General features: G+C 41.6%; 1 protein-coding gene across 1 annotated transcript; it reads left to right on the top strand.

Moving 5' to 3' along the window:
- The first annotated feature begins 537 nt into the window (after positions 1–537).
- Positions 538–22919, top strand: ccdc85al (coiled-coil domain containing 85A, like). Its single transcript, XM_044347347.1, has 4 exons — positions 538–2151; positions 3528–4617; positions 18942–18999; positions 21809–22919. Exons 1-4 carry the CDS (start codon positions 1906–1908, stop codon positions 21825–21827), a joined length of 1413 nt encoding a protein of 470 aa, XP_044203282.1. The 5' UTR covers positions 538–1905; the 3' UTR covers positions 21828–22919.
- The last annotated feature ends 2408 nt before the right edge of the window (positions 22920–25327 follow it).

Genomic DNA, 25327 nt, shown 5'->3' with positions numbered 1-25327 from the left:
TGGAGTGTGGTAAATGCCACGTTACACTTGCCTCAGACAAGTTGTTTTCATCAGTCGTCTTTGTAAAATGTAACACAGTGTGATATTCACTGTCTGCTATCTCACCACTGGCCAATCCTACAATGTGAAGAGCTAGGCTAATCACTTTAACGCACTGTATAGAGCAAGGAAAGTTTGTTCAAGTAGCCTACTGTACTAAAGATTAGAGACTACAATGTACTTTGTTCTTCACTCCAGAAGTCCATATGCTGCTTTATACTTCTATTCCACTATATTTCTGGGGGATATTGTACTTTTTACTCTACTAGGCAACATTTAGGCAAATCATCTTAAATACTACTCAAACTTTGGATTGTAGCAGAGTATATATGGGTTTGGTTTTTTTTGTTGTTGTTGTTGTTTTTTTACATTGTGTAGCTATTGTGGTATTGCTGAACCTTATTCCAGCCAGTTTCTCACATTTGCACTAGTATAACCACATTTTCTGTAGTGATGAGGCCTTGCCTATGTTCAGTTATTCTGTTCTGCTTTAATTTAACTTGGCAAAGTGGCAAATGTGTGATTTTGAGTTGTAGCGTAACACCACATGCAACAGTTAATCTGACTTTTTTGCCCCTCAGCCTAGCTAGGGGCAATCTTTATTTCTGAAGATACAGAGGGCACAGTCGCCAATAAGTTGATAACTGAGAGGTATTAGATATAGCCTGCCTTCTCCCAGTTATTTCAAAAGGAACATCCCTCTTGAAGTTGCGACTAGTAACTTGCATTTCCACAGGATTGTAGCTTACAGTTTTATATCTCCATTATGTCTATCAGGCCCTGTTGCTCCCCATTTGCAGCTGTCCATGGTGCTGGAACCGGCAAACCTGGACACAGGGACATTATCATCTATCTGTGTCCAAACGCATTACACAGTAGGCTATATTTTGTAATATTTCATTGACTAATGATAAAGTCTGATGAACTCAATCAATAGTTTCAGATAGAAATCACCACTGCAATGTGCCTTTTCACTGCGCATCTCTTTGAAACTGAATACCCTATAGCAGCCTATAGCTCATTGTTTGTAATGGAGTCCTTAAGTAAAGACAAGCAGAATGGAAAGGCATCCTACAGACGACTGACAACACTTTATGTTTAAATTTAAAATAACAAAAACGAACAGCAATGAATTTAGAATTTTTAGACTACTGCTTTGCACTGACTGATATAGCTTATTACTGCTAACCATGTAGCCCTGCTTGTGCCAACACATTTACACAATGTAGCTGTCACGTCAGCAGGAGGAGACACCCGAGAGAAACCTGTGTTTCCCCGTGGTCAAGTCAAGGGAATCTGAATTCATCATTACAGCTTCTCAACATTGGATGGCGCTGCAAACACGCTATATTTTTGGTGATGCACAAACCCCAGGAGGGAGAGCTAGAGAGGCAGGGTGAGGGAGAAAGCTCCCTCTCTCTATGTGTGTGTGTTTCTGCGGGGCACAGCGGACTCTCTCCTCTCTCTCGCAGTGTGCTGAACCTTCAGGCGGCAGGTGTGCGCCCCGGCTGCCCGCCGAAGCTTTTCCGACTTTCACTGCGTTCAGGACTGAATTTGGATATTAAACCGATACGAAAACTCACACTGTCAGTCGGCTGCTGCACACAGTCCATCTCGGCTGTGAGGATGTTGCAGTGATAGACAGCACAGCATCCTCTCCGCTGTATCGCACTCAGCCGGCATCGTCAGCTGTTGCTCTAGCAGAGAGTGGAAGTGTCGGGAGCAACAGAAAAGGCCAAACTATGCGACTGATTTCCAAACGGTAATCGTTTACCACAAGTCGACCGGGGAGCGGATGCGAGCAGAGGTTGTCAACGAGCCTCTGAGTATTTTCTGCCCTTTGTCGGTGCCGGAGGAGCTGTGCCAATGGAGAAAGCGACTCCGCCGCCCCAGCCCCAGCTCCAGCTGTCGATAGCAAAGACTGAAAGTCCGGCGGAGGACATCTCCGGTCTGACTGACGAGGAACTGCTCAAGTGGACTAAGGAGGATCTGGTGCGGCGGCTGAGGCGGTCTGAGGCCGACAAGATGAGCGTGATTCTGGACCATGGGAATCTCATCCGAGAGGTCAATCGCAGCCTCCAGTTGCACTTGAACGAGATCAGGGGGCTGAAGGTGAGGGGGCGCGCATTGGTGAAGGATGAGATCATAGGTTTGGAGCGCACCTGAGAACGCGCATAGCAGGAGGGATGCTCTGCTGTTTAGAAACATGGTGTGAGAATGGATGTTATCACTGAAGTTCATTGTGCCACTGTGTAGGCCTGTATGTGGACCGGATATGGATGTATAATGTAGTGTGTGCATATATATAGGCTGTATGTGCATGCACAGGCTTAGGTTTTATTGAAACTTTTGCTGGGGAGGTAGTGAATTCAGGAATTCAAGAAGAGTTTATTTACTAGGGAAGGGATGTTTGCACTTGTGACCAAAACTATTGACAAAATGTGCCTTTAAAACACAGAGTAAGTAGGAGTAAAATACAAAGCAATGAAGCAGAAAGTAATTCTCCTAATATTAAAGGAGGGGGCCATGTCCCTCTGTCTCCACCCAAAACAGCTGTGTCTATATCCCAGATCTCAAATCTGGCATCCAAATCAGTCTCTGGCAATCCAGCTGCACACACCTTACATTCCTAGAAAATCCCTGCCTCTAAATCTACAGCATGTGCAGTGCACTTTGCCTTTAGAATAATATGGCATTGTTTTGAAAGCATTCTCCTCTTCAGTAACCCTTACCCACTGCCTTAATTTTCTGTACTACTAATGAGAGAACTATGGCACAATGTCTACAATGTTTACAGTTAAAGCTGAGACTAGCCTGAGGTATAGCTTCAGATGAAACACATGGGGATCACTTGCCTTTCTTGGAGACCTCGTCACCTCTCCACCCATCCAAGCTGCCTAATTACACAGGAAAGAGCTGGAGGGTGAGAGAGGGAGAGAGCAGGAGAGGGAAGATGCATGAGGGAGAGTCGAATCGTTATACAATGATAGATGAGGAAAGAGGGAGCTCTTTTGGAGGTGAAGAGGGTATGTTTAAGGAAATGCTGCTTGGTCTAAAAGGTTCAGGGCATGTGATTTTGCTGCCCCAACCTAGTCTTATTTCTGTGTGTGGCCTCTCCGTTTCCTACAGAGCATTCTAATCTACATTACGTACTTCACAATGAATGGTACACAGTGAGTCAGTGCTTTTATGGGAGAGAGAGAGAGGATTAGGATTTCATTTCATTATGATTGCATACAGCGTTTGACTGATATCTACAGTAAAAGAGCAGTGAAATGGATTGAAATTGGACAATGGGTGCAGTGATTTACTTTGGAATACAATTAATAAAAGAAAAACTATTTTGATTTGTAAATCAAAAGCACATTTGTGTTTTTCTGGCTCTGATCAGAAATGTTTTAATTTGCAATGTTTGTAGTCCCTGCCTATTGCTCAAATTTACTAATCTCTCTTCCCGTGTTGTTTTTCTTCTCTTTTTTCCCTCTCAGGACATCAACCAGAAGCTGCAGGAGGACAACCGTGAGCTACGGGACTTATGCTGCTTCCTGGATGATGACCGCCAGAAAGGCAAGCGTGTGTCCAGGGAGTGGCAGCGCCTGGGCCGTTACAGCGCCAGCATCATGCGCAAAGAGGTGACCCTCTATCTCCAGAAACTCAAGGAGCTGGAACTTCGACAGGAGGAGGTAATCCGCGAGAACCTGGAACTGAAGGAGCTCTGCCTCCTCCTGGATGAGGAGAAAGGGGTGGTAGGTGGAGGAGGTGGTGGCGGAGGAAGTGGAGGTGGAGGGAGTGTAGGGATGGGAGGGTGCCGCAACTCCATAGACAGCCAAAATAGTTTGCTGCTGGTTCCTGGCCAGGGGCTCCTGATGAGAGACGTGGGGGACGGGAGCAGTACCTCCAGTGCGGGGAGTGCTGACAGTTCCGATCACCTTCACCATAAGCAGCCTCACCTGGCTGCAGGAGTGGGTGGAGTTGGAAGTGCTGGGGAAAAAAGGAGCCCTGAGCTGGTGCATAAACCCAGGTGTAGCAGCATCAGTGGAATAGGAGGAGGAGGAGGAGACAGGGAAGTGTCGAGCCCTGAGCACCCGGCCGGGCGCCACCGGAGTACAAGTCTGGAGTACCCATACACCTTGCCCCAGCTCTGCCGACCCCGCTGCGGCTCCATATCTGTGCCTGACCACAGTCGAGTCATGCGGGGCCTAAGTCCGGAAAAATACGGGAGGAATGTGGGCCGACGCAGTCCAGAGCAGCACCCCAAGCACCATAGCTCTGATCTCCTCCTGGGCCAGAGGCAGCACTTCCTGGGTCAGGGAGGCAGTGGGGAGCTCTATCAGAGGCACCACAGGAGCAGCATTAGCAGTACTGGGAGCCCTGAGCCCCGACAGGCACATTTAGGGACCAGTGAGCACCATGAAAAGGGCTGTGTGGTCCAGGGGGGCAGCCCTGAAATTCATAGGCACCAATACAGTATGAGCCCTGACCATGTGAAGTTTGGCAGCCCTGTGAGAGACGGGCAGAGGAGGCCGGCCGGAGATGAGCTGTCACCACATCATCGGAGCATCTATAATGGCATGAACGGTACGTGTATGTGCATATTAATGTCTGTGCGTGTGGATGGGATGTGATTTCTCATGCACACAATCCATCTCTTGCACGCAGTGGAAGGTGTTGCGAAACACATGCAAAGACACAAATACAGATTCATGTAGCTACACAAAGTTGAACACTAAAATTTAACACAATAGCGTCTTAATGTTATGCCAAATCTTTGTTTTCTCTTTGTAGAAGTCAGATAAAATAGGAAGGGGGATAGGAGTTCACTCTTTGGAAAAACTCAAACATTTTAGAAAGGAGAATTGCTGTGTGATACGCAGCTGGAATTCACTTATGTGATTGAGAAAATAGAGATACTCTCTCTCATTTGGACTGTTGCAAAATTTACAGCATTATTGATTCTTTTGGTGTCTCGAGAGGAATGAGAGTTGGCTCGCAGGATGAGACAGAAAATAAGAGGTTCAGAAATATTTATTTTACGTGTTCTGTATCTAAGTCGAACAGATTCATCTCAAGTTAGGCATTCTCAGATGTCAGCTTGTGGTGAAACTGTCTGCACAAACACACACATGCAACTGTCAGACGACGAATTACCACCCGAATTTTTGCTGCAGTCATGCCCATCTCAGTTAGATCAGTGGGAGTTAAGGGTGTCAGAGAGAAAGAGGAATATCAAAGTACCAACTTGGCTGCTGTTTAAATACCCCACAGTGGCTGATAATGATTTCTGGAGTCCGGGGGAAAAAAAGTGCTGAGTGGCACAGAGCTGGCATAAGCTAAAGGACAAATTCCTCAAGGTGAAATATCTGCCTGACTTTGCAATATGAGGCTGAAATTACAAGAGAAACATCCTACACAGAACGGAGTAAACTAACACTTACGGGAATGATTTCACTTACCTCTCATGACGTTAAGTCCATGGTTATGGGAGAATATGTACTATTGTTACTAAATGATGAGTCATTTATGCCTATTGATTATTTGAATTGATAAATGTACTGTATATTCAGCTGTAAATAGACAATCATAAACTTGGCATGCACTTGTTGCTTTCACCTCACTCGGTGCATCATGTGTGCCTCACAGTTTGAAAGCCTCTGATCTAATGAAGAGAAAATACCAAGTTGCATGATGGGAAATGAAGTGTTTTTGGGGCTTGGCCCATACTGCAGATTTAAAATCAGGATATTCAGCCTCTGCTGCTTAAATTATGACCGTATTTATGTAATCTGTCTCCTGTGACCTAATGTTATGACATTAAAAGACTAAATTGTTGGAGCACCCCTTTAAGAACTACGCTATAGCCTCAGAAATGACAGTCTGGTAGTAAACGTGGCCTCTCTAGCCATTTTGCAATCTCTATGGATTGCACCGGATTATTATAAAGACACACACAACTTTGATTTGGATCATCATTCTGTTTCTATTTTAGCTCATGGCAGTCATGCACTCTGTAGCTCTGTAAGAGATTTCAATCTTGATGTAACCTGAAACCCATATGATGTCTGCAAAAGGCCACGCCACGTTAATGCCCCACAAAATCCTTAATTGGAAAATGTTGTGAGTGCACAGGGGCACTCACTGGCCCTCGAGTCTGGTGGTTTGCCAACTGTGGCATAACTGTTTTGAACTTAGCTCAGAGTGAAACATTTGCACCAAATAGCCTTTAACCAGGTCCATAAAGACTTCATTAAGCCTTTGTGAGAGCAAATTTGAGTGTGCGTGAGTTGCGATGGAGTTATATCTGGAGATGGAGTTATATATATTATGGCTAGTTATCTGTCAGAAGGGCTGTTTATCTCTATCAAGAGCATGTCCCCAAAGGGCCACCATGCCTCCGCTGACCTGACAAGGACACTAACTTCAAGTGTCACAACACGCTATTTACAGTGAGATCAAGACATGCAATCAACATTTTGGGTGGAGGTTGGAGATTTTGTTTGTTCAGTGTCTGCCTGGGGCAAATACTGAACTAACTACTTTAGAATTTCACACAAAATACTGCCTGTCTGTCGCTGATATACTACAATACACAAAAAAAACAAAAAACACTTTAACTCAGCACAGTCCAGGCAATGAAGAAACAAAAGGGTGAGGAAGATGAATAGATATAGAGAAAGCCCTCTGTGAGGTAAGAGAAGTAAAGAGAGCAGCTTTGTGGCCGTGTCCGTGTGTGTCATCCACTGACCCATCCTTACTGCCATGTCCTTTTTTGGACGAAGAGGGAATTTAATTCCTGTGACGATGTAGTACACTCCACTTGCTTGGATTATCCTCTAAGCCCTTTGCACAGTATTATTTCATTTTTTATGTACTTGCATGTGTGCTTGTTTGTGTGTGTGTCTGTGTGTATGTGATTTGGGTGCATGTGCTACAATGTCCCATCCAGGGTCTGTGTAGCTGTGTAGGTTTTATTCAGACAAATGAAAGTCTCATGTTCATGTGCCACTCAACAGTACAGAAGCTCAGGCCTTTTAAATTCCTGACAAAATCCAAAATGAAAGGCAAACAACACTCTGACCTCTGTAGCCTCTTAATACAATGTGTTGTTGCATATTTTGGGTGGCTTATCACACATATTCAGTTGTTTTTTTTTTACAGCTGTGAGAAACACACTGAAAATGACTCAAAGTACTGTTAGTTTTGCTTTGTAAAGTATGACAGAAATGTCCAGTTACGTGCTAGTAGAAGAGAAACCTGCGTAAATGTACCCTCTCATCTAAAAAATGCATGATTAAGAAAATCTAAAAAGGCATTTAGATAATTCAGGAATTCTCAGTACTAAGTATTAGTACTGCCTTGCACTTATAAAATAATAGGTCTGTAAAGCATACTAAGACTATGTGATATGGAGCTGTTCAAGTAAACAATGGCACCTTTCAGTTCAGTGGTGACCCAGATCAAAAATGCCTGTATTTCCATGTCATAGACTCCCTCTTTGTGACAGATAATCATCCATGAACACTGTAGTCTCCTGACCCAGACTGGAAGGGTGACTGTTCGCTAAGCCTGTAGGATCGCTACCCTGCAGAGGGTCTTTTTCAAAAAGAGGAGAGACTTAATCATGTTTTCTGCTTTAGCAATCACAAGTTCTGCATATTAGCTTAAGCTGCTCAGATGATCGGAAGGAGAAAAAAAAAAGGCCTCGTGGGGAAAAAAAGACACTGTAAGTGTGTGGGAGAACCTCTGCCCTTGTGATGCCAATGAATGGCACACACACACTCATGCAGTGTAAGACAACCATTCTGCAATGAAAGAAATATATTTTTAGTCAAAGTAGTAACATTATGTTGGTCTATTGGTCAGTTCACCGCTTTGGTCCAGACTGAAATATCTCAACAACTATTGGATGGATTGTCATAAAATTTTGTAAAGGCATTAACGGTCCTCAGAGGACGTGTCTTACTGACTTTGGTGATCCCCTGACTTTTCATCTAGTGCCATCATCAGGTCAAAATTTCCATCCATCCATTTGCCCAATACTTTGGTTTATGACTTAAAGGACCAGTGTGTAGGATTTAGTGGCTTCTAGCGGTGAGGTTGCAGATTGCAACCAAATGAATACCCCTCCCATCCCCCTCCCCTTTCAAGCATGTTGTAGAATCTACGGTGGCTGCGAAATTCATGAAAAACACAAAACGGGTACTCAGGGTATTCAGTTTATTACAATCTGCAACCTCACTGCTAGACGCCACTGAATCTTACGCACTGGTCCTTTTAAGTACAGCCTCACAGACCCGTTAGCATTACTGTGCACTGAATCTTTAAGAAGTGTCTGCTGAACTTTTGCATAATCATGTCGAACTCCATTTGGTGTATTTTGATTGGATTTCATACACTTAATGAGATTTGACAAACACTGGCAGCATGGTTCAATGATTTATTTCTCCATTCTTGTGCATGCAATCTGATCAAATTAGCAAGAATCTTCCCGCTGTCTCATTGATTCTATTAATCTTTATAATTAGAGCATCAGTTCAGACTATCCAGCTCCTCTGGCTGTTGTTTAGAAGTGCTGCTTCCTGTCAGTGCAACAGGAAATCATCACTGAAGCTTTGGCCGCAGATAATGTTCTCCCTCTCCACTGTCACTGAGATTTGCAGGCTATCTCTCTCTCTCTGTCTCTCTGTCTCTCTGTTTCTCTCTCTCTCTCTCTCTGTCTGTCTTTCTCTCTCTTTCCATCCTAATTGGCTGCCAGTGTGAACAACCAGCTGTCGGACAGAGAGAAAACTCTGATTACAAAGCTCTCTTTCTGGAGGATGCTGGAGGGTGTACTGTTTGCCAGGCTGAGCTGAGGGAAGATGAGGGTTGAGGAAGTATTTGAGTGGATTACTGGCTCTTTTTTCCCCCTCCTTCCCTCCCTGTCCCTGTCTTCCTCGCTCATTCTTCTCTTCCTCTGACTCCGCTCGGTCCTCTTCTTTCTCACTTGTCTGCCAAGGCGATGGATGGAAAGCCTCCCCTTGACAAATTGCGAAGTCTCACAAGCGTCATGAAGAAACTCAAATGTTTGTCACAGCTGCTTGGCATGAAAGGATTTGGGGGAGCATTAGGCTTCTCTAACTCAAATGGATTAGTATTATTACCAGACAACCTCATCTGTACCACAACTATCGAAGATTTAGCTTTCATTACTCCCTGAACTTACAAAAGTGGCATGGTGTTGTGTAGACTGACTTGTTCAGGCACATAATCCTGTGTTTTTATCACCTAAGCCTCTATTTAAAACCCATGTCAATGCAGTTTCCTGCAAATAATTCATAAATGTTCCCTGTTCAATGTGTTTTATCATGTAAAACAGCAGAGAAATGAGAGCAGGTTAAAAACTCCAGAGATAGTTAGAGTTTGAGGGCATCAGAGACATGCGATTCTTGAGGTGGATGTCTTTATCACAGCCCCGCAAAGGGGAAAATGTTACTTTTAAATGCTATGATGGCATTTGATTTTCTAATCACACCTGAGACCAATTATCCCAAACACCCTTGCCTATAGGCCATCAGAGCAGCCATTAACCAGGGAGTGCATGATTAGGCATTTTGTTTATCTACCTCTGGTGCATATCATTGTCATTTTTAATCGCGCCGCCGTCAGCTTCATCTCTTTTTAGCTTGCTCCTCCTGGATGGAGCACACAGACATACAGCATATTGCCTCTTTGCTGTGTTGTACTCAGACAATGAAGACTTTTTTTGGGGAGGGGGGGTTCATTCTGGAAGCTCAAACAAACTCCAGACAACAGTAATGTCAACAGGAAATGAAGTGTGAAATGTCTCCAAGAAGAGAACAAAAAAATGTTTTGGCAAGCTAAATTATAAATCAGGGAGAGGTAAGGAGAATGGTGATGTACTGCAGATATAGCATTTCCAATATTATGAGGATGCAGCATTGATGTATGTCTAGAAAAAAAGTGGAAACATATCACGCATTATGAATTCATGAACATGTTTAGCAGTTAACCGTTATCGGATGCTCCCAAACATTTTCCCCCCGCCAGCAGCTCCTAAGTAGCTGTGTGAGTTATGAAGGTGGCTGCTTAGCGTGTACTAGCGTCGCTCCAGCCCAAACCCCAGAGGTATGCGACAAATGTTCCACACTAGCCCCAGTCATCCGGTAGACACGCAAACCCAGTGGAATGGAGAACAGTCTTTGTCGTGCCAATGGGGAACAGCCCAGTGAGCTGAGAGGAAATTAGCTTGCTAGGCCAGGTAATTAACTGGAAGTTGAGTGGCTGCCATGTACGAGGGCAGGACTGGGCCTGAGGGAACCTCTGTCGGTCCCAAAGTCACCAGCAGTAACCACTTTTAGCTACGTTACATTTACTTCGGCTGTAGCTGTGTGTCGTGCTGAGTGCTGGCAGTGTGAGGGTATCAGATGAGCAGGTGGGAGTGCAGGAGGAGAGTGGAGCTGGACAGATGTAGCTGAGTGCATCATGTACAGTGTGCAAGTCCTGTCATGTCTTACTAAAGGCGTAACAAACATTTATGTAACAGACACCTATCTTGGCAAAAGCCATTACTATAACAGACGAAGATAGCAGTGTTAGATATTCATATCTGGAAAGGGTTTTAGGTTTACTAACATTAGTCACCAGATGCTACTGATCATACCAGACCAAGTGAGGTGGTTTTAGCAAAAATCCCTGGCTCTGTTGAATTGAGCAATGGTGCATTTTATACTTATGAATTTAACCTTTACTTCGTAAGACGAAGAATGTGTCATTTCTTCTTTCAAATAGGACATGGTCTTGTTTTATTGGTCAGCTATCTTGTCTGGGGTGCCTGTTTCTTGTGCACTTGGTCTAGTAGTAGTGATATTGCAACTATCATATTGCTACCGCCATCAGTGTGATAGTCTTAACATGCACACCATCAATTAAGAGCCAGAAAGTGAGATAACATTTCATAACATAACACGTCAAAACCGCTGCAGCTGACAACATTAGTATCCCTCCCTCTCACAACACCCAGGATGTAGTTATCCATTTCCTGGGGCATAAATGTATCTCCTGCCTATATTGTGCATAATGTGCATTTGATCTAATGTTTTTCCTGCTGAGAATGACAACATGGCAGTGTTGCAGCTCCTGTTACAGCCGTTGGACTGATCCTACCAACATGACATGATTGGCACCACTATCATTATATTTATATCATTATCTCTCACTAGTTCTCTTTCAGCAATGTCTTTCAGTCTGTGAGATTTCCTCTCAGAGATATTGAAATCAATTTCATTACCCCCCACTGCTCCAGACTGACTGGCTCATTTCCTTTACTGTTACAGCAAAATGTTCATTTAATTACCTCTTTATTCTGGCTTCGTGAGAGCTTCAGATGCAGGTAAAACATGTAATTGAGGGAAATTTGCAGTAGATCAGTTTCTCTACTTTCTCTAATACAAGATGATGCATTAAAGGTAAAAATACAGCAAAAAGTGATATATCTCAACACTCTAGTTGTATTCAAGGGATTAAATCATTTTACCCTGTATAACAGAGTGCTAAAATCTTATTTTCACTGTGAGGAGAGCTGTGAGACATGTGCAGAGGAATGCAAATTCCTGTCCACACCTAGATGTAACCCTGAAGACTTTTTCTATCAGTGTTAATGTCAGCTCATCCTTCAGGCTTTAAAGTACCTAAATTCAGTGCATCATTGCATTGTTCTGAAGCTAAGTAGTTTTTTTGTATCTGATGCAATACCTTGTATTATTTCTATCTAAATACAAAGGACTTTTTAACACAACTACAGAAAAGATGAGTGTTGTTTTCATTAGGGAGAGGAGGGACAAAATGAGAAAGTGTAAACAAGTTTCAGTCCCGGGACGTGGGTCAGCAAGGCTTGTGGGAGTTGAGAAGGCAGAAGTCATTAAAAGTGTGTTGCTAGATGAAGAGGCAAAGAATTATGGGTTGACTTAACTCCAACATCATTCTCAGCTGGTAAATGTCCAATATTGTATCTCATCTCCACCCATGATGTGAGCCACACACACACACAACACTATCTTCTACACGCTACGCCCGGCCTGTTATATTATTCATTAGCACTGGGGAGTGATGGGTGGTGACATGTTAAAATAGGACAACAGCAGTTTATCTTGCAAATGTCTACTTGAATATTTAATTTACCTTTGAGAGTCAAAGCAGAATACATACCACACCGATACAACTTAACAGCAGATGTGGAGCGTGAAAACGGAGGACAAAAGCAACAGAAGAAGAGTTTAGGGGCGGTGTTGTGACAGCTGCTTATATACATATTTCTGACAGTGTTTTTTTTTTCTTGTTCTGTTGATCTCTTTTGTTTAAATATGAATCTTACAGAGGTTGATTTTTGAGTTACACAATACAAAACAAATATTTTACATTCCATCAAGCTAGACGAGCACGTGTACGATTACTACAAAACATAAGAATTCCTTGGAATATTCAAAATGTGACTATAGTCTATAGTCCACGTATGAGTTTGCATATGGTTGCATGCACTCCCTTTAGTTGTAGATGTGTATATGTCAGTATATGTCCCTGAGATCACAAAGGCAAAAGGACAGCACAATACACAACACACACAAACACACACACACACACACACACACACACAAACACATGCAGCGCTTGTAGGCTCAATCAGCCTACAGGGCTCCAATTATCCAGCTCTACTCCAGTGAGTTTCACGCTCTCATCTCTCCACAGTCTACTTCAGCCTCACAGTGAGCCACGCTGCAGACATCAGAGCTTGAAGTTATTTGCCGTTGGTACCTGCTGCCATCACTCACCTCATAATAACGCTTACGCAGTAGTCGGAAGACACTTAGCATTAATTACAGCAGCGTGGCATTTTTTGCTCTCTTATTGCTGTGTTTTTACACTCTGCATAGTCTAATGTGACAACAAATGGAGAGATTAATTAAAATGTCATTAAAGCAAGACTAGGCAGGATTTCTGTGAAAATAGACCGTCATTATCAGCCTAAAATGTAAAAGAAGAGGAAAGAAGAGCAACAAAGAACAAATGAAGATGAACTTTTCAATCCTTATTCCTTTAATGTTACAAAACATGAGTTATGGGTACTGAAGTTCAAGCTGTTATCTCTCACTGCCATTAGAAGCCTTGATGCAACTTTGCAACATTTCCTTTTGTAGCATCGACTGTGCAGCTATACAAAAATGTAATGACTATGTGCATGGCATGTTTTTTCTCAGTGTACAAGTGATGCAAGTAAAATGCTCAATTTGAAATGATGCACTGCCTAATGGTATGTAGCTTTAAATGGTCTCAAGAAGATATATAAAAAAACAAAACCTAAAAAGATTAGAATATAAAAACTTAATAGTGAGAGCTTCTAAAATCCTCGTGCGGCCATTTTGTTAGTGAGTTTGAAGCCTCTGGAAATTACTTCTCTGAATGGCCAAACCCTTTGTTTGGTACAAACAAGTTTCAAGTATTGAATGTGATTTTATTGGTGTGAAGAAGACAGACAGACCACTACAGTCTCTCCAGCGCTGAGGGACAGCTCATGCATAGAGCCACTCAGCTTGTTGTTGCCACAGTCTAGTTCAGCAGAAATGACAAAAGATGGAGATGAAACTCCCCAGACCTCAAGTGGAATCAACTTGGAAGTCTGGCCTGACAAGACAGGAACTTTGTGTGCGAGCCACTGACCAAATACTGACTTCATAAATATCCTGCATATTGTTTCCACATGGTGTATGTGTTATGGCCACAAATAACCTTGGCATTATGCATTCAGAACCTACCCTCATGCTCCAGCGTTGTCAATACAGTAACAGCACTGACTGCAGCTGCCTGCTTGAGGGACGTTAAGCTAAGTAGCTCTCCTGCCAGGCAGCCTCGCTGACTGACTGACTGACTGTCTGACTGTCTGTGTTTCTGATTGTCTGACTGACAGCTAGCTAAATGGAAGGTCACTGATCTACCATGCATCTCCACAGGCTTTCCTGCCCAGCCAGCCTGAATAATTTATGCGGCAGATTTTTAGGAGATCTGAGGGAATAGCCATGTGAAATTACCTTGCATTGATCCTGTAAGTTGAGAGAAGGACAGCGAGGGTGGGGGGGACAGATCAAAGAGGACTGAGAGATGAGCCGCCCTGTGGAGAGCAGGTTTATGTGTTTACTGGCTAGATTCAGACATCAATAACAATTTGATTACCTATTTTGACAAATTATACTGATACACCACAGTCATTCATAAAAAATTTCAGATCTGCTTTATTTTTATTACTCATTTCCAGCCCCATGAGTCATTTCTTAAAACTTGTTTCAGCTATTTTCATCAAAAATAAAGAGTTCTAATTTTGTTAACACCTAAAAACCTTAAAACTGTTTGAGTTTCTTATATGAACTGTGAGATTATGAGTTTTATAGTGTTAATAAATGGTGTCTGGCTGCAAAGGGAAAAGGGTTCCCCCATCCCGAGCAATGTTTTATTCAGTGTGGGAGCAGCATCTCCCAAGCCAATCTCTCTAGATCTATTTGTGGGGAAATTTAGAGCCTTTCTCTTGAGCTCTGCTGGACAGAGGTGGAATTTAAGAGAGCTTAAGCCCCACATTATTCTGGAGTAATCACATTATCTATATACTCTTGCTCTGACCCACACCAAAGCCCCTTCCCTCTACACATCTCTCACATCCTGTTAAATCCAATTTTGGTTTTAACGCTCTGCCCATAACTAAATCAACAAACACCATCCAAGCGTGCTGTATGTTTTTCTCACTTTATAACTCTCCTTGAAGAGGTCACAGACGCTGGTTAGAATTCAGAAAGAGCAAGTTACATTAGACATTGATCAAGTTCACTTTAAATGGATTCTCTGGATTTTGGCACATGGTTGGTGTGTGTTAATCAGACTGTTCCATCACAAGACAGGAGTTTGTAATCTTGTGACCTGTGTGTGTGTGTGTGTGTGACTGCCGACCTTGGGACAGCAAATCCATTTAAGCTAATTGTTCTTGTGCTTGAGCAGCCAAGGTTTGAGTCCTAAGACCCAGAACCAAGAGAACCGAACAAGAAACTGTATTGTTTGCTGTGTCTTTCTCCTTCTGCCATATTTTCTGTGCTGTCAACTGTCCACTTTGAATTGTCTTTGTGTGATTACTTTCAAACTGTAACTGTCACAGTTGTCCATACTAGGATGTACAGAGCAGCCATACTGTTAGCCAGACTGACACAAACAAAAATGCAATGAGACAAAAATATCAAGCATGTTTGAAACTGATCTGGACGTCCCAGACAAGGTAATGAGTTCAGGAACAGAGGGGCGCCAACCTTCATACAGCAGGGTGATGACAAGGCCTCGCTGACATGTGTTTATTATGAAAATTCATCTGGAATGCATCTGGAACTAATCACATTGTGTAGAGGGACCTAATGTTCATTTTGCACATTATATAACCTACAATAAATTCATGTTTTAAACCTCCGCCATTAATCCAAAACCACATTCAAAAACTGCGTGGATGTCATTGCTAGACGATTCATTGATCCATTTTCAAAGTCGTGTTTTCAAATCTACCATCTAAATAGCTATCAGCTACACTTCCTGTAGCTCATCTGTGTATGGAAGCGAGAGGTCACGTGATGGACGGACAATGCAAAAAATTTTAAATGTAAATTCAATGTAAATTAATAAATTAATATTCATGCAACATAATTTTGGATTTTGAAAAAACAAATTTAAGGATCTCTTCAATATACTTTCCAATTTCTGTATTACAGTTTTATATTTATCATAACATTGTAACATTATGTTAATCATAACATTTAACATTGTCAAACCCACACAGTCAGTATTGTCTGTTAGATAACGTTGTAGGCTAATAGCTCGCACATTGAATAGTGGTCAGTCAGCAGCAAACATGCTAGCAGATTTGTGGTTTCGTTAGCTCGGATATTCCTGTTGTTCACATGACCTTTGTCTTGCACATTGTAGCGTTCTGTTTAGAGTCTGTAGTTTGTGTTACTGTGCTAAGCTAAACATATGGTTGTGTGTTACCTAAGGAGCCTACACATGGAGCTGGTGTGCACCTCCTCAGCAATGTAACTACACATCAGGTCTTTGGTGCTAAGACGTGCAGACTGCAAGAACTGTGTTCACACTGGTTAGCACAGGGCGGCTGTTTGCTCCACTGTTTTCAGACACTGCAGTAATTGTTTAAAGGAAGTTAGCTCAGTAGTCTTCTCCTTTGCAGTAACGCATATCTAACAAATCGATTTCTACTAACCCTCTGCTCACCTTGCACAACGCGCTCTATCACAGTGAATGAAAATATCAAGTATGTTTGAAAATTATTCTGGACATCCCAGACAAATTTTTGAGCTCAGGAAGAGAGGGGCGCCGACCCTGTGTTTGTTATGAAAATTCATCTGGAACACATCTGGAACGAATCACATTGTATTATGGATTCTTGGCCTAATTTTTGTGTTAATATAACCAACATAATTTATAACCAATATAATTTTAAGGCTGATTTATAACGATTGTCTCATTCTCAAATGCTAGATTTGATGAATGCTTCTGGCATCATTCTAAAACTGCTGGGATATAATTGCTAGACCACTCTATGTTTGTATCGATCCATCAGAGCATGTTCAGACAAAGTTATGCTTTTAAATGTACCATCTAACTAGCTATCAGCTACACTTCCTGCAGACCCTCTGTGTGATCGTTTGTGTTTGTGTGTTAGGAGGAAGTGAGATGCATATGATCGTGTATTTACTTGTGTATTTACTCTCTGCTTTAGCCGTGAAATCAATCCCATTCTACACACCCTGACCTCCAAATGAAAACACCCTCCCGCCCACCGCTGCATCCCCCCGACTCTTTAAAGGAGTTTTCATACCTTTCTGTGCAGTCTTGCCTCACCCCCCTTCCTCCCCTCCCCCGCGAAGATAAACAGAGTGGGGCAGGGAACGTAGTGAAGGTGGCTACTGGAATCTTTCGCAGAACTCTGCGGTCACAAGAGCGCTATGAATCTTTAATGTGAGATGTTAGCGTGCCAAGGAGAGGAAATGTGCTGAAAACATGATTATGGGGAGGACTCATGGGGAGAAACCATTGGAGGAAAAAGGAAAGAAAGAGAGAGAGAGATCAAGCAGGAGAGCAAGGATAAAAGAATTGTTTTGAAGGGCAAAGGAGGTAAAGAGGGATAGCATTTTTTAAAGCTTGGACTGCTTAAGGAAAAGGCATTTTTCCACATCTTTCACAAACCCAAAAGTTGTAACCCAAACTGGACATAGTAAAGTATGAGGGAAGATATTTTTCTGTACTTTAAAGCAATTAGATGAACACCATTTTATTTGACAGCAGTGTTTCTCCTGAGAATCAGCAATAAAGCAGTAAAGGAATCTTTGGTCAAAGATCTTTGGTCAAAGATGTCAAGATAGAGTCAAGAGCTTGATTTGCATTTTAAGAACAGTAGAGTTAAGTTGAATAGTGTGATGTTTTACACTTGTCAGGCTGGGTGTGAGAGAGCATGACTGAACTTTTACAGTGGACTATACTGTCCACAAAAAATCCCTAGTTTCTCCATCTCACTGGCTGCCTCTGTCTCCTGTCATTGTTTCACTTAATTTGTTCAGTCCTGGATTTGATACACTCCATGATAAAGGTCTCGATAAATCAGTTTGCCTATGTGTGTGCATGTGTGTGTGCGCCTCAGCAGATTCACATTTAACTACCCTATGAAGGTTGCTGCTGCTCTGCTCGCTGTCACTTGCACCATTGCAGCCGAGATTGAAACAGACGATGAGAGAATGTGAAAAAGCTGTAAATGCTGTTCTATACAATGCAACATAAAGTGGTGGCCATGGACCTGAAGCACCTTTTGAATACACTGTGTCTTTCAATGAATCCTGAAAACGCATCCAATCAATATAGTTTCTTATATCGCACAATGTTTTGAGTTCATAGAAGAAAATTATAAAAGATACTTTAAATGAAATAGTTTGACATTTTGGGAAGTTGTGTTATTTAGAGAGTTAGAGTCAGAGAACATTGATACCACTTCCGTCTATGAACCAAGTATGGAGCTAGAGGCGGGAGGTGATTAGCTTAGCTTAGCATTAACTGGAAGCATGGTGCAACAGCCTAGCTTTGTTCAAAGTTTTAAAATATGCTTAGGAACACCTCTAAAGCTCATTCATTAACCCGATCAAAAGATCATTTGTGTTGTAACTCCTGGGAGCAATAACTTTCTGAAACATTGTCACTGTGAGGTTGTCAGGCAGTCATTGGATAGCAGAACTGTTGTTCGTCAAGAAAAAGTTACACATAGTTCCCCCTAAAACAACATATTGTCATTTTAACATTCAACTTGACTGCAGAATAAAGAAATGAGATATGATTTGTTGATTAGTGAATTTTAGAAGTGTTGGTAGGCAGATTTTTAAACGTAGGACAGAGCCAAGCTGCTTCCAGTCTTTATGCTAACGTTAAAAAAAACATTAAGCTAATCGCCTCACAGCTCTAGCTCCTTAACGCACAGACATGAAAGTAGTATTGATCTTCTCATCTAACTCTCGGCGTATATCCCAAAATGTCAAACCAGTCGTTTGAATATGGTTCAGTTGGTTTTTCTGGGCACAATAACAAACATATTCCCAGTACTTCCTTTACATATATTTCTCTGATAAAAACTGATAGTACTTCATCATCATGTTTTATTTATGAGCCATTTTCCCTTGTTTTGGCAGTCTAAACAGACAGACGTCAGCTCTAAATCATTGGATTAATGAGGCGCTCTTCTCTTGTCAAAACAACACATTTAAAACCCTCTGTCTCTCTCCCCCCCTCTTGCTTCCTCTCCCTTCTTCTTTCTCCCTTTCTCTTTGTCACAGCTTTGATATCAGCTGGCTGCTGCACCAACAACTGTAGAAATGTCAAGCTATGGGACAGGTAAGAACCTCTCTCTACCTTGTGTCTTTTTTATAAGCTGCTTTTGTGTTAATTAGAGTCTTCGAAAGAAGAAGAACAGTCAATGAAGGTCATTTTCCGTTCTTTCCACAAGGGCCCATAATCCTGTAATTAGCTCCAATTATTCTACTTTACCATACAGTGTGCTTCCTTCAGCTGGAGTCTCTATTTGCGTTTATTAGTTAGATGGGAAGGTATTTACCTTAAATAATGACATTTAGAAATGTCTTAGTCCGGAATGTGTGAAATATTAGAGTATTTTCATTCTGTTCTCTAGTTAATCATTAGATAATCAACAAAATATCTCTGACTTGTATTGTGTTGTGATCCTGTGTCATTGCAGGGTCGTTCTATGAGTTAGTCCAGTGCTCCAGATGAGTAATGTGTTTGCATGCTTGGTCTGGCCCAGGTGTAATCACAGTGGGTTTACAGTGAGACTACAGTGTTAGAGGTGACCCTATCCTGTCCCTTTGTACCATATCCTACATCTTCAATCAGGCCCCAGTGGGAGGGCGAGATGGCTATGTTAATATTTAATGATGGCAAGACAAGACGTACCTTCCCCCAGAGGATAGTCGGCCCCTCCTGTCGCAGAAAGCACCCACACACACACACAACGTATAATCACAGGCATGATTCTCACACATTCCCATGGACGTTCTCCTTCTCCTGTGTTGTGACGTTTTCTTCCTCCTTTTCCATCAATCCCTCTATGCCTTTGCATTTTCAGGCCACTTACCTCATACACAAATATCAATGACTCAGGTGAGGAAAAGAAGAAAGTGCACTTTATGTCAGTAGATGATTTGTGAGCTTAGAGAGAAGCAACAAGGATGGTGCTTTACAATGTAGACTGAAGTCAGGTCCCACAGCTCTCTGCTGTATTGGAGACAGACGCAGGCGGGAACAAAAGGATCTGTCACTGATAAGCTACACAAAAGCCTGCAGTGATGAACATCTTACACTCAAACTCTCTCTGTTCCTTTCATTTGCTTCTTTCCATAGATTGTTGCACCTATTTGTCTGTCTGTTCCATCTATCTATCTATCAATCAATCTATCTATCTATCTATCTATCTATGAGATGACATAGCAAGTTGTAACTAGTGGATTTATTAATGATTAATAAATTTGGTAAAAGAACACACGTGAATAGGTATTTTTCACAGTAGAAAAAGCAAGCGTAAATAATAAAGTTAATGATGACTGAATTCCATTTAGCTGCTTGAGTTTCAGGGTCCCGGTATTGTGCGTGCTGGCTCACTGTCACACCGTCACACTGTCATGGCTTACTGGGACACTTGAATAGAGCGGAACCACCTTTAATGTAATTAGTAACACCTGTGCTTTTCAAGTCAAAATGTGTGCTGTGAAAAAGTAGAATCAGCCAGGATTCATATCTGTTTGTATTGTTAATCATTGAGTATTTATCACCATGAAGTTGAGTAATGTTTCCAGAGTAATGCATTGCCATGCAAATTTCACTGTAGCCCTGTTACTTTGCAAGCAATTATCCAGCAAAAGTACACACAAGAATGGTCGACATGAATGCCTGATTTCATCCCATGAAAGCTATTAAATGAAATGTGTAATCCCAATTTAATTTTCCCTACACTAGTACAGTAAACTTGAAACAACAGGTTAATTTAATACCACTATCACATGAACCTCTTCTTGAAATACCCATTTTAATCCAAGCACAAACAAATAATCACTCAAAGATTCTTCACTGTCTATGAAATCATGGATTTGTCAGTTCTTCAGTTTTTGCTGCAACAGAAAAACAGTGACAGAATTTGGATATAAATCAAAACAAATAGCACCTTTGGGAATGCAGTTTGTGACAACTGACTTACTTGCCTTCTGACCAGTTGCAGAATTGCTAGTTTATTAAAAAATCCACCCTTTATTAATGACTTAATAATAATAATACATTTAATTCGTACTGCACTTTTCATTCATAGTGAAACTCAAAGTGCTACAGTATTAATAACATAGAACGTAACCTTTATAACTGCAGACGTGATGTTTTATTAGAAAGTGAGATGCTCATAACCCTTTTATGACCCACTGATCTGTAAAGAATGAATATACAAATTATTAACCATTAATTAAAGGACCAGTGTGTAGGATTTAGTGGCACCTAGTGGTGAGGTTGCAGATTGCAACCAACTGAATACCCCTCCCCTCCCCTTTCCCCTCCAAGCGTTTAGTAGAACCTGCAGCTGCCACAAAACTCACAAAAAACACGAAAGGCCCTCTCTAGAGACAGTGTTTGGTTTGTCCATTCTGGGCTACTGTAGAAACATGGTGGTGGGCTGTGAATGATATAAAGGGCTCAAGGTAACGGAAAAACAATAATTCTTATTTTCAGGTGATTATACACTAAAGAAAACATACTTATGAATATTATATTCCATTTCTGCCAATATTTCTGCCATGTCCGTTCCACTAGATGCCACTAAATTCTACACAATACACCTTTAAGCCATTAGTTATCACATTTTAAATCCTTTATAAAGGATGCATTATTAGAAAGTAGTACCTACTACCTAATATACCTAATTTAAGTCACAGAACTATGAGTGCTCTTTGGTTCATGTTAGTGTACTTTCTTCATAACTTAGAAGTATGCTTAAATGCTATACACTGCAGTAAAATCAAAACCTCATGTCTCTGAATTGCGTGAGTCTCTCCCATTTATAAAATCAGTCAAGGATAAAGAATGTCCCCCGAAATCATACAGTATTTAATACAACATTTCTTCTTCTTCTTCTTCCTTTCCTGTGCAGTTTTGATGCCTCCTCTTGACCCCAACTTGGCCAGCCAGGCTCCTCAAAGGGAGGAGGTGAGGGGGGGTCGCAGTGGTACAGCCCTCCTGCGTCTCTGGCCTGAACAGACACGAGGGCCCCTTGGGCGCCACCCTCCACGGCTCCAGATGGTCTGTCCATGGCCTCATCCATGTCCACAGCCCTGAAACAGCCTGCCTCCATGTTTTTATTTCTACATATCGAGAGTTTTGAGGGGAGGGGAGTTTTGGGGGGAATGCTTTTAGTACGGTTGGTAAAACTCGTGAAGACTGCCGCAGATAAGTGGATTAGAGTGGAAATCTCTCCCTGCCAACTGTGACACGGCTACCTCCTGGACAGCACCCAGAGAAAGGGAGAGACGCTGGGCATCATTAAAAGGAGACTGAGAGGACTCTGCACTGTTTGTGTCGCTACCCTCTGTTTACAAATGTAGATCATTGGTGGAGAAGCACATAAATGAAACTTTCTATATCCCGCTGTTCTAAACCTTAATTATTTTCCCACACTTATCCCTCTTCCTCTCTCTTATTTCCCTCACCTTGCCTCTCTGTTTTTGAAGGTCCCCGTTTTTCCTGTCTCCCCCTCCTCTCCTCCATCTTCTGATATTCATCATCTCCAAAGTGTGTAATGAGACTGGTGTAATCTAATGTTCTGTCTCTCAGTCTCCAAACTCGAATCCAGCTGATCACATTACTTGCCGTCCTCTTTCAGCCATTTCAACTAAAGTTAAAAACAAAACAAAAAAGATACTTGTCAAAGATGTTCTAGCAGAGAAAAAAGAAAACTCTTCCTGTGTCTTAAACCAAGATGGTCAACATTACTAGCTGCTGACAGATGTTCTAGTTCTATAAGATGCAATGTTCAGGTGTAATTTTCTTTTTTGTATTATCTTCTTTGCACCCTCAAAGCGCCTATATTGAAGCTGGGGGGAAGATTATATGTTTCTCCATGTTGTTTTTTACAAGGAAGTAAAGTCCAAGTAAAAAGTAGATTATTGGATTAGTTTTCTATATATCTATATATATAAATATAATATGATTATTATTTTTGACTTACTGGTATTAGAACTATTATATGAAGATGCATATGATATATATATCAAATAATAAACAGAATTCTTTATGTAAAAGTGCATCATTTGTTCAGGTTTTATTTCAATGTGCTGAAATGAAATGAGGTGAATGTGTAGTCAAAGGTCACATTGGACATGTTATGAAGCAGATTATATTGTTTGGAAAAACCTATAAGTCACATGCAGCAGCAGTGTGCCTCCGAAGAGAGTCTGTTATTACATTTATCACACTAGTGATGAAACAAAAACATCCAAGTTTAGTTGTTTCTCAGCTGTTTGAATATATGGGGTAAAAAAAAAACCAAACTCATTTTGTTAAGTGTTTGATGAAAATAGAAAAATCTGTCGAGCTAAAGTAATCAAGCACCAGCAAAAACACATGCTGACCACCACATGTTAAATGTTATAGGTCACATGTTGCCCCATCTCATCCTGTCAGATGGGAGACAATGGGGTCAAACTGGAGAGAATTTCCTGTTAAATCTCTGGAACAGTTACCCTTCCTCTGCACCCATCACCTTCCTTCACATCCTGACCAACAGGCTCAGTCCAATTGTGCTGTAACATCTGCTACTTGCGTGCGCATGTGTGTTTATGATTACATCAAGGGATAAGGCTCATGATATTCTATATTCCATGAAAAAATAAAACCAACAAAGCATTAGGCAATCTCTCAATAATTTCCAACTTTCCTACTCTGTCTGTAGCCCCAAACCCTAGTGAGGATGTAATTCTTTAAAAGTGGGTCACAAATGTGTAGTTTCATTTCTAAAAAAGGTTAAATAATTTCCCAAAACAGCTGGGCACTGTAGTTTTCAGCAAATATTGCTCAAACAGGAGTAAATAGTGCATTTGCTGGGATCTACTTTCAGCCGTGAAATAATACATATTTGATAAACTAGTACTTGTGGCAGCAGCAGCGGTCTATGCAGGTTTGACTCAAACTAAACTGAAGTAACATGTCACCCAGTGCAAAGGTGTGGCTTAATGGTGTGTTTTTAATAGCTTTTGAACACAGACAATACTTGTTAATAGGATAAATTCATAGTTGGTTTTGATTTTTTCAAGGCTTCTGTTAACAATAAGAAAAATGCTAAATAACCAGACTCACCCATCACAATGGGGTAAGGCATCTGGTTGCCATGGTTAAGATATGTCTTCAGGAAAAGAATGAAAGTCAGCACAAGGTCATTACAAATACCAGAGTGTCCTTGTGTGTGTGTGTATTACTGTGTATGAAGTTGTCCACTGGGTTGCAAGTATTACCAGTAAACTCAGTGAAAGTGGATCTGGTTTGATCTGATTGCTCAGAGTCATTAGGGTTTACTTATTTGCCCTAGAAAATCCCTTTAATGAGGGTCTGTGCTGTGCTGGTATTTAAATCAGATGTCTTGGCACTGCTGCTACATATTATATCCTATGGGATGCCCTGCCTGGGCATTTGGGGGATCGAGTGGCTGATGAAAATGAGAGATCATCTTATCAGTAAACCAGTAAGTGTTCATGCAGTGAATGGAAAAACCACAGAAGACTATATATATATATATATATATATATATATATATATATATATGCAGAGTCATGTGGGTGGTGTGTGCATTTCAGCCAGGCAGACAGCGGCAGTTTGATTAAGACACACCCCTGTATGCTTATCACACAAAGAGAGCATGTGTGTGTGTTTATATTGATTTGTGTGTGTCTGTGCACGGTTAGCTGTTTAATGATATTTATGTAAGGGTGTGTGTGAAACGTGTGTTAGTGAGCTGCAGTTTATGTGTTTGTGTGTGTGAGTGAGAGCATGCAGCGCCACTGATCTGCTCTGCTGCATTGCAGCACGTCCTGCCCATCCCGAGGTCGCCGTCGTCCTCCGCCAGGGCACTTTTCCAAGGTCGTAGCAGGTCAATCCTCCCCATCTGCATACCCAGCCGCTGTGAGGTTAAATCTATAAACACCAGACTAAATCTGTTGTCTGTTAGAGCAACGAGACACCAGTAAGAACCAGAGTCGGAGATCACCATACTCGGGCTGGTCACAATAATCTATCAACGCAGAGATCAGACATGTAATCTACCCAGATGACCGGTCGATCAACTGGGAAAACCTAGAAGATGAACTACTGCAGCACACACATTCTACATGCAAATGTGTGTCTCTGAAGTCAAATATAGTGACACTTTGATTTGGGAGCTGATAGTCTGGTGGAATTTATTGTCCATCTGTGGAAGATGAGGACTTTTATGGGTGCAGTCAACGGCGTGTGGAGCGAAGACTTTATGACTGAAAATGTGATGTACTTTGTTGATAATAAAACAAGAATATTATTGCTTCATATGTTACTGATTTAGATATCATGTAGAGACAAATAAACAATTACTATTTAGTGCATTAAAACACAAACTGAAAAGACACATATTTGGAAATGCATGTGT

Source organism: Thunnus albacares, chromosome 3, assembly GCF_914725855.1.
Source record: "Thunnus albacares chromosome 3, fThuAlb1.1, whole genome shotgun sequence".
Lineage (NCBI taxonomy): Eukaryota > Metazoa > Chordata > Actinopteri > Scombriformes > Scombridae > Thunnus > Thunnus albacares.
The sequence above is the reverse complement of the archived record's forward strand: the minus strand, read 5'-3'. Positions and strand labels throughout refer to the sequence as shown.

Bases quoted from the DNA above. Each gene is read 5' to 3' on its own strand.
- ccdc85al (XM_044347347.1), top strand. From the start codon at position 1,906: ATGGAGAAAGCGACTCCGCCGCCCCAGCCCCAGCTCCAGCTGTCGATA. The intron at 2,152-3,527 runs GTGAGGGGGCGC...TTTCCCTCTCAG, and splicing joins ACGAGATCAGGGGGCTGAAG to GACATCAACCAGAAGCTGCA. The intron at 4,618-18,941 runs GTACGTGTATGT...TCTTTGTCACAG, and splicing joins CATCTATAATGGCATGAACG to CTTTGATATCAGCTGGCTGC.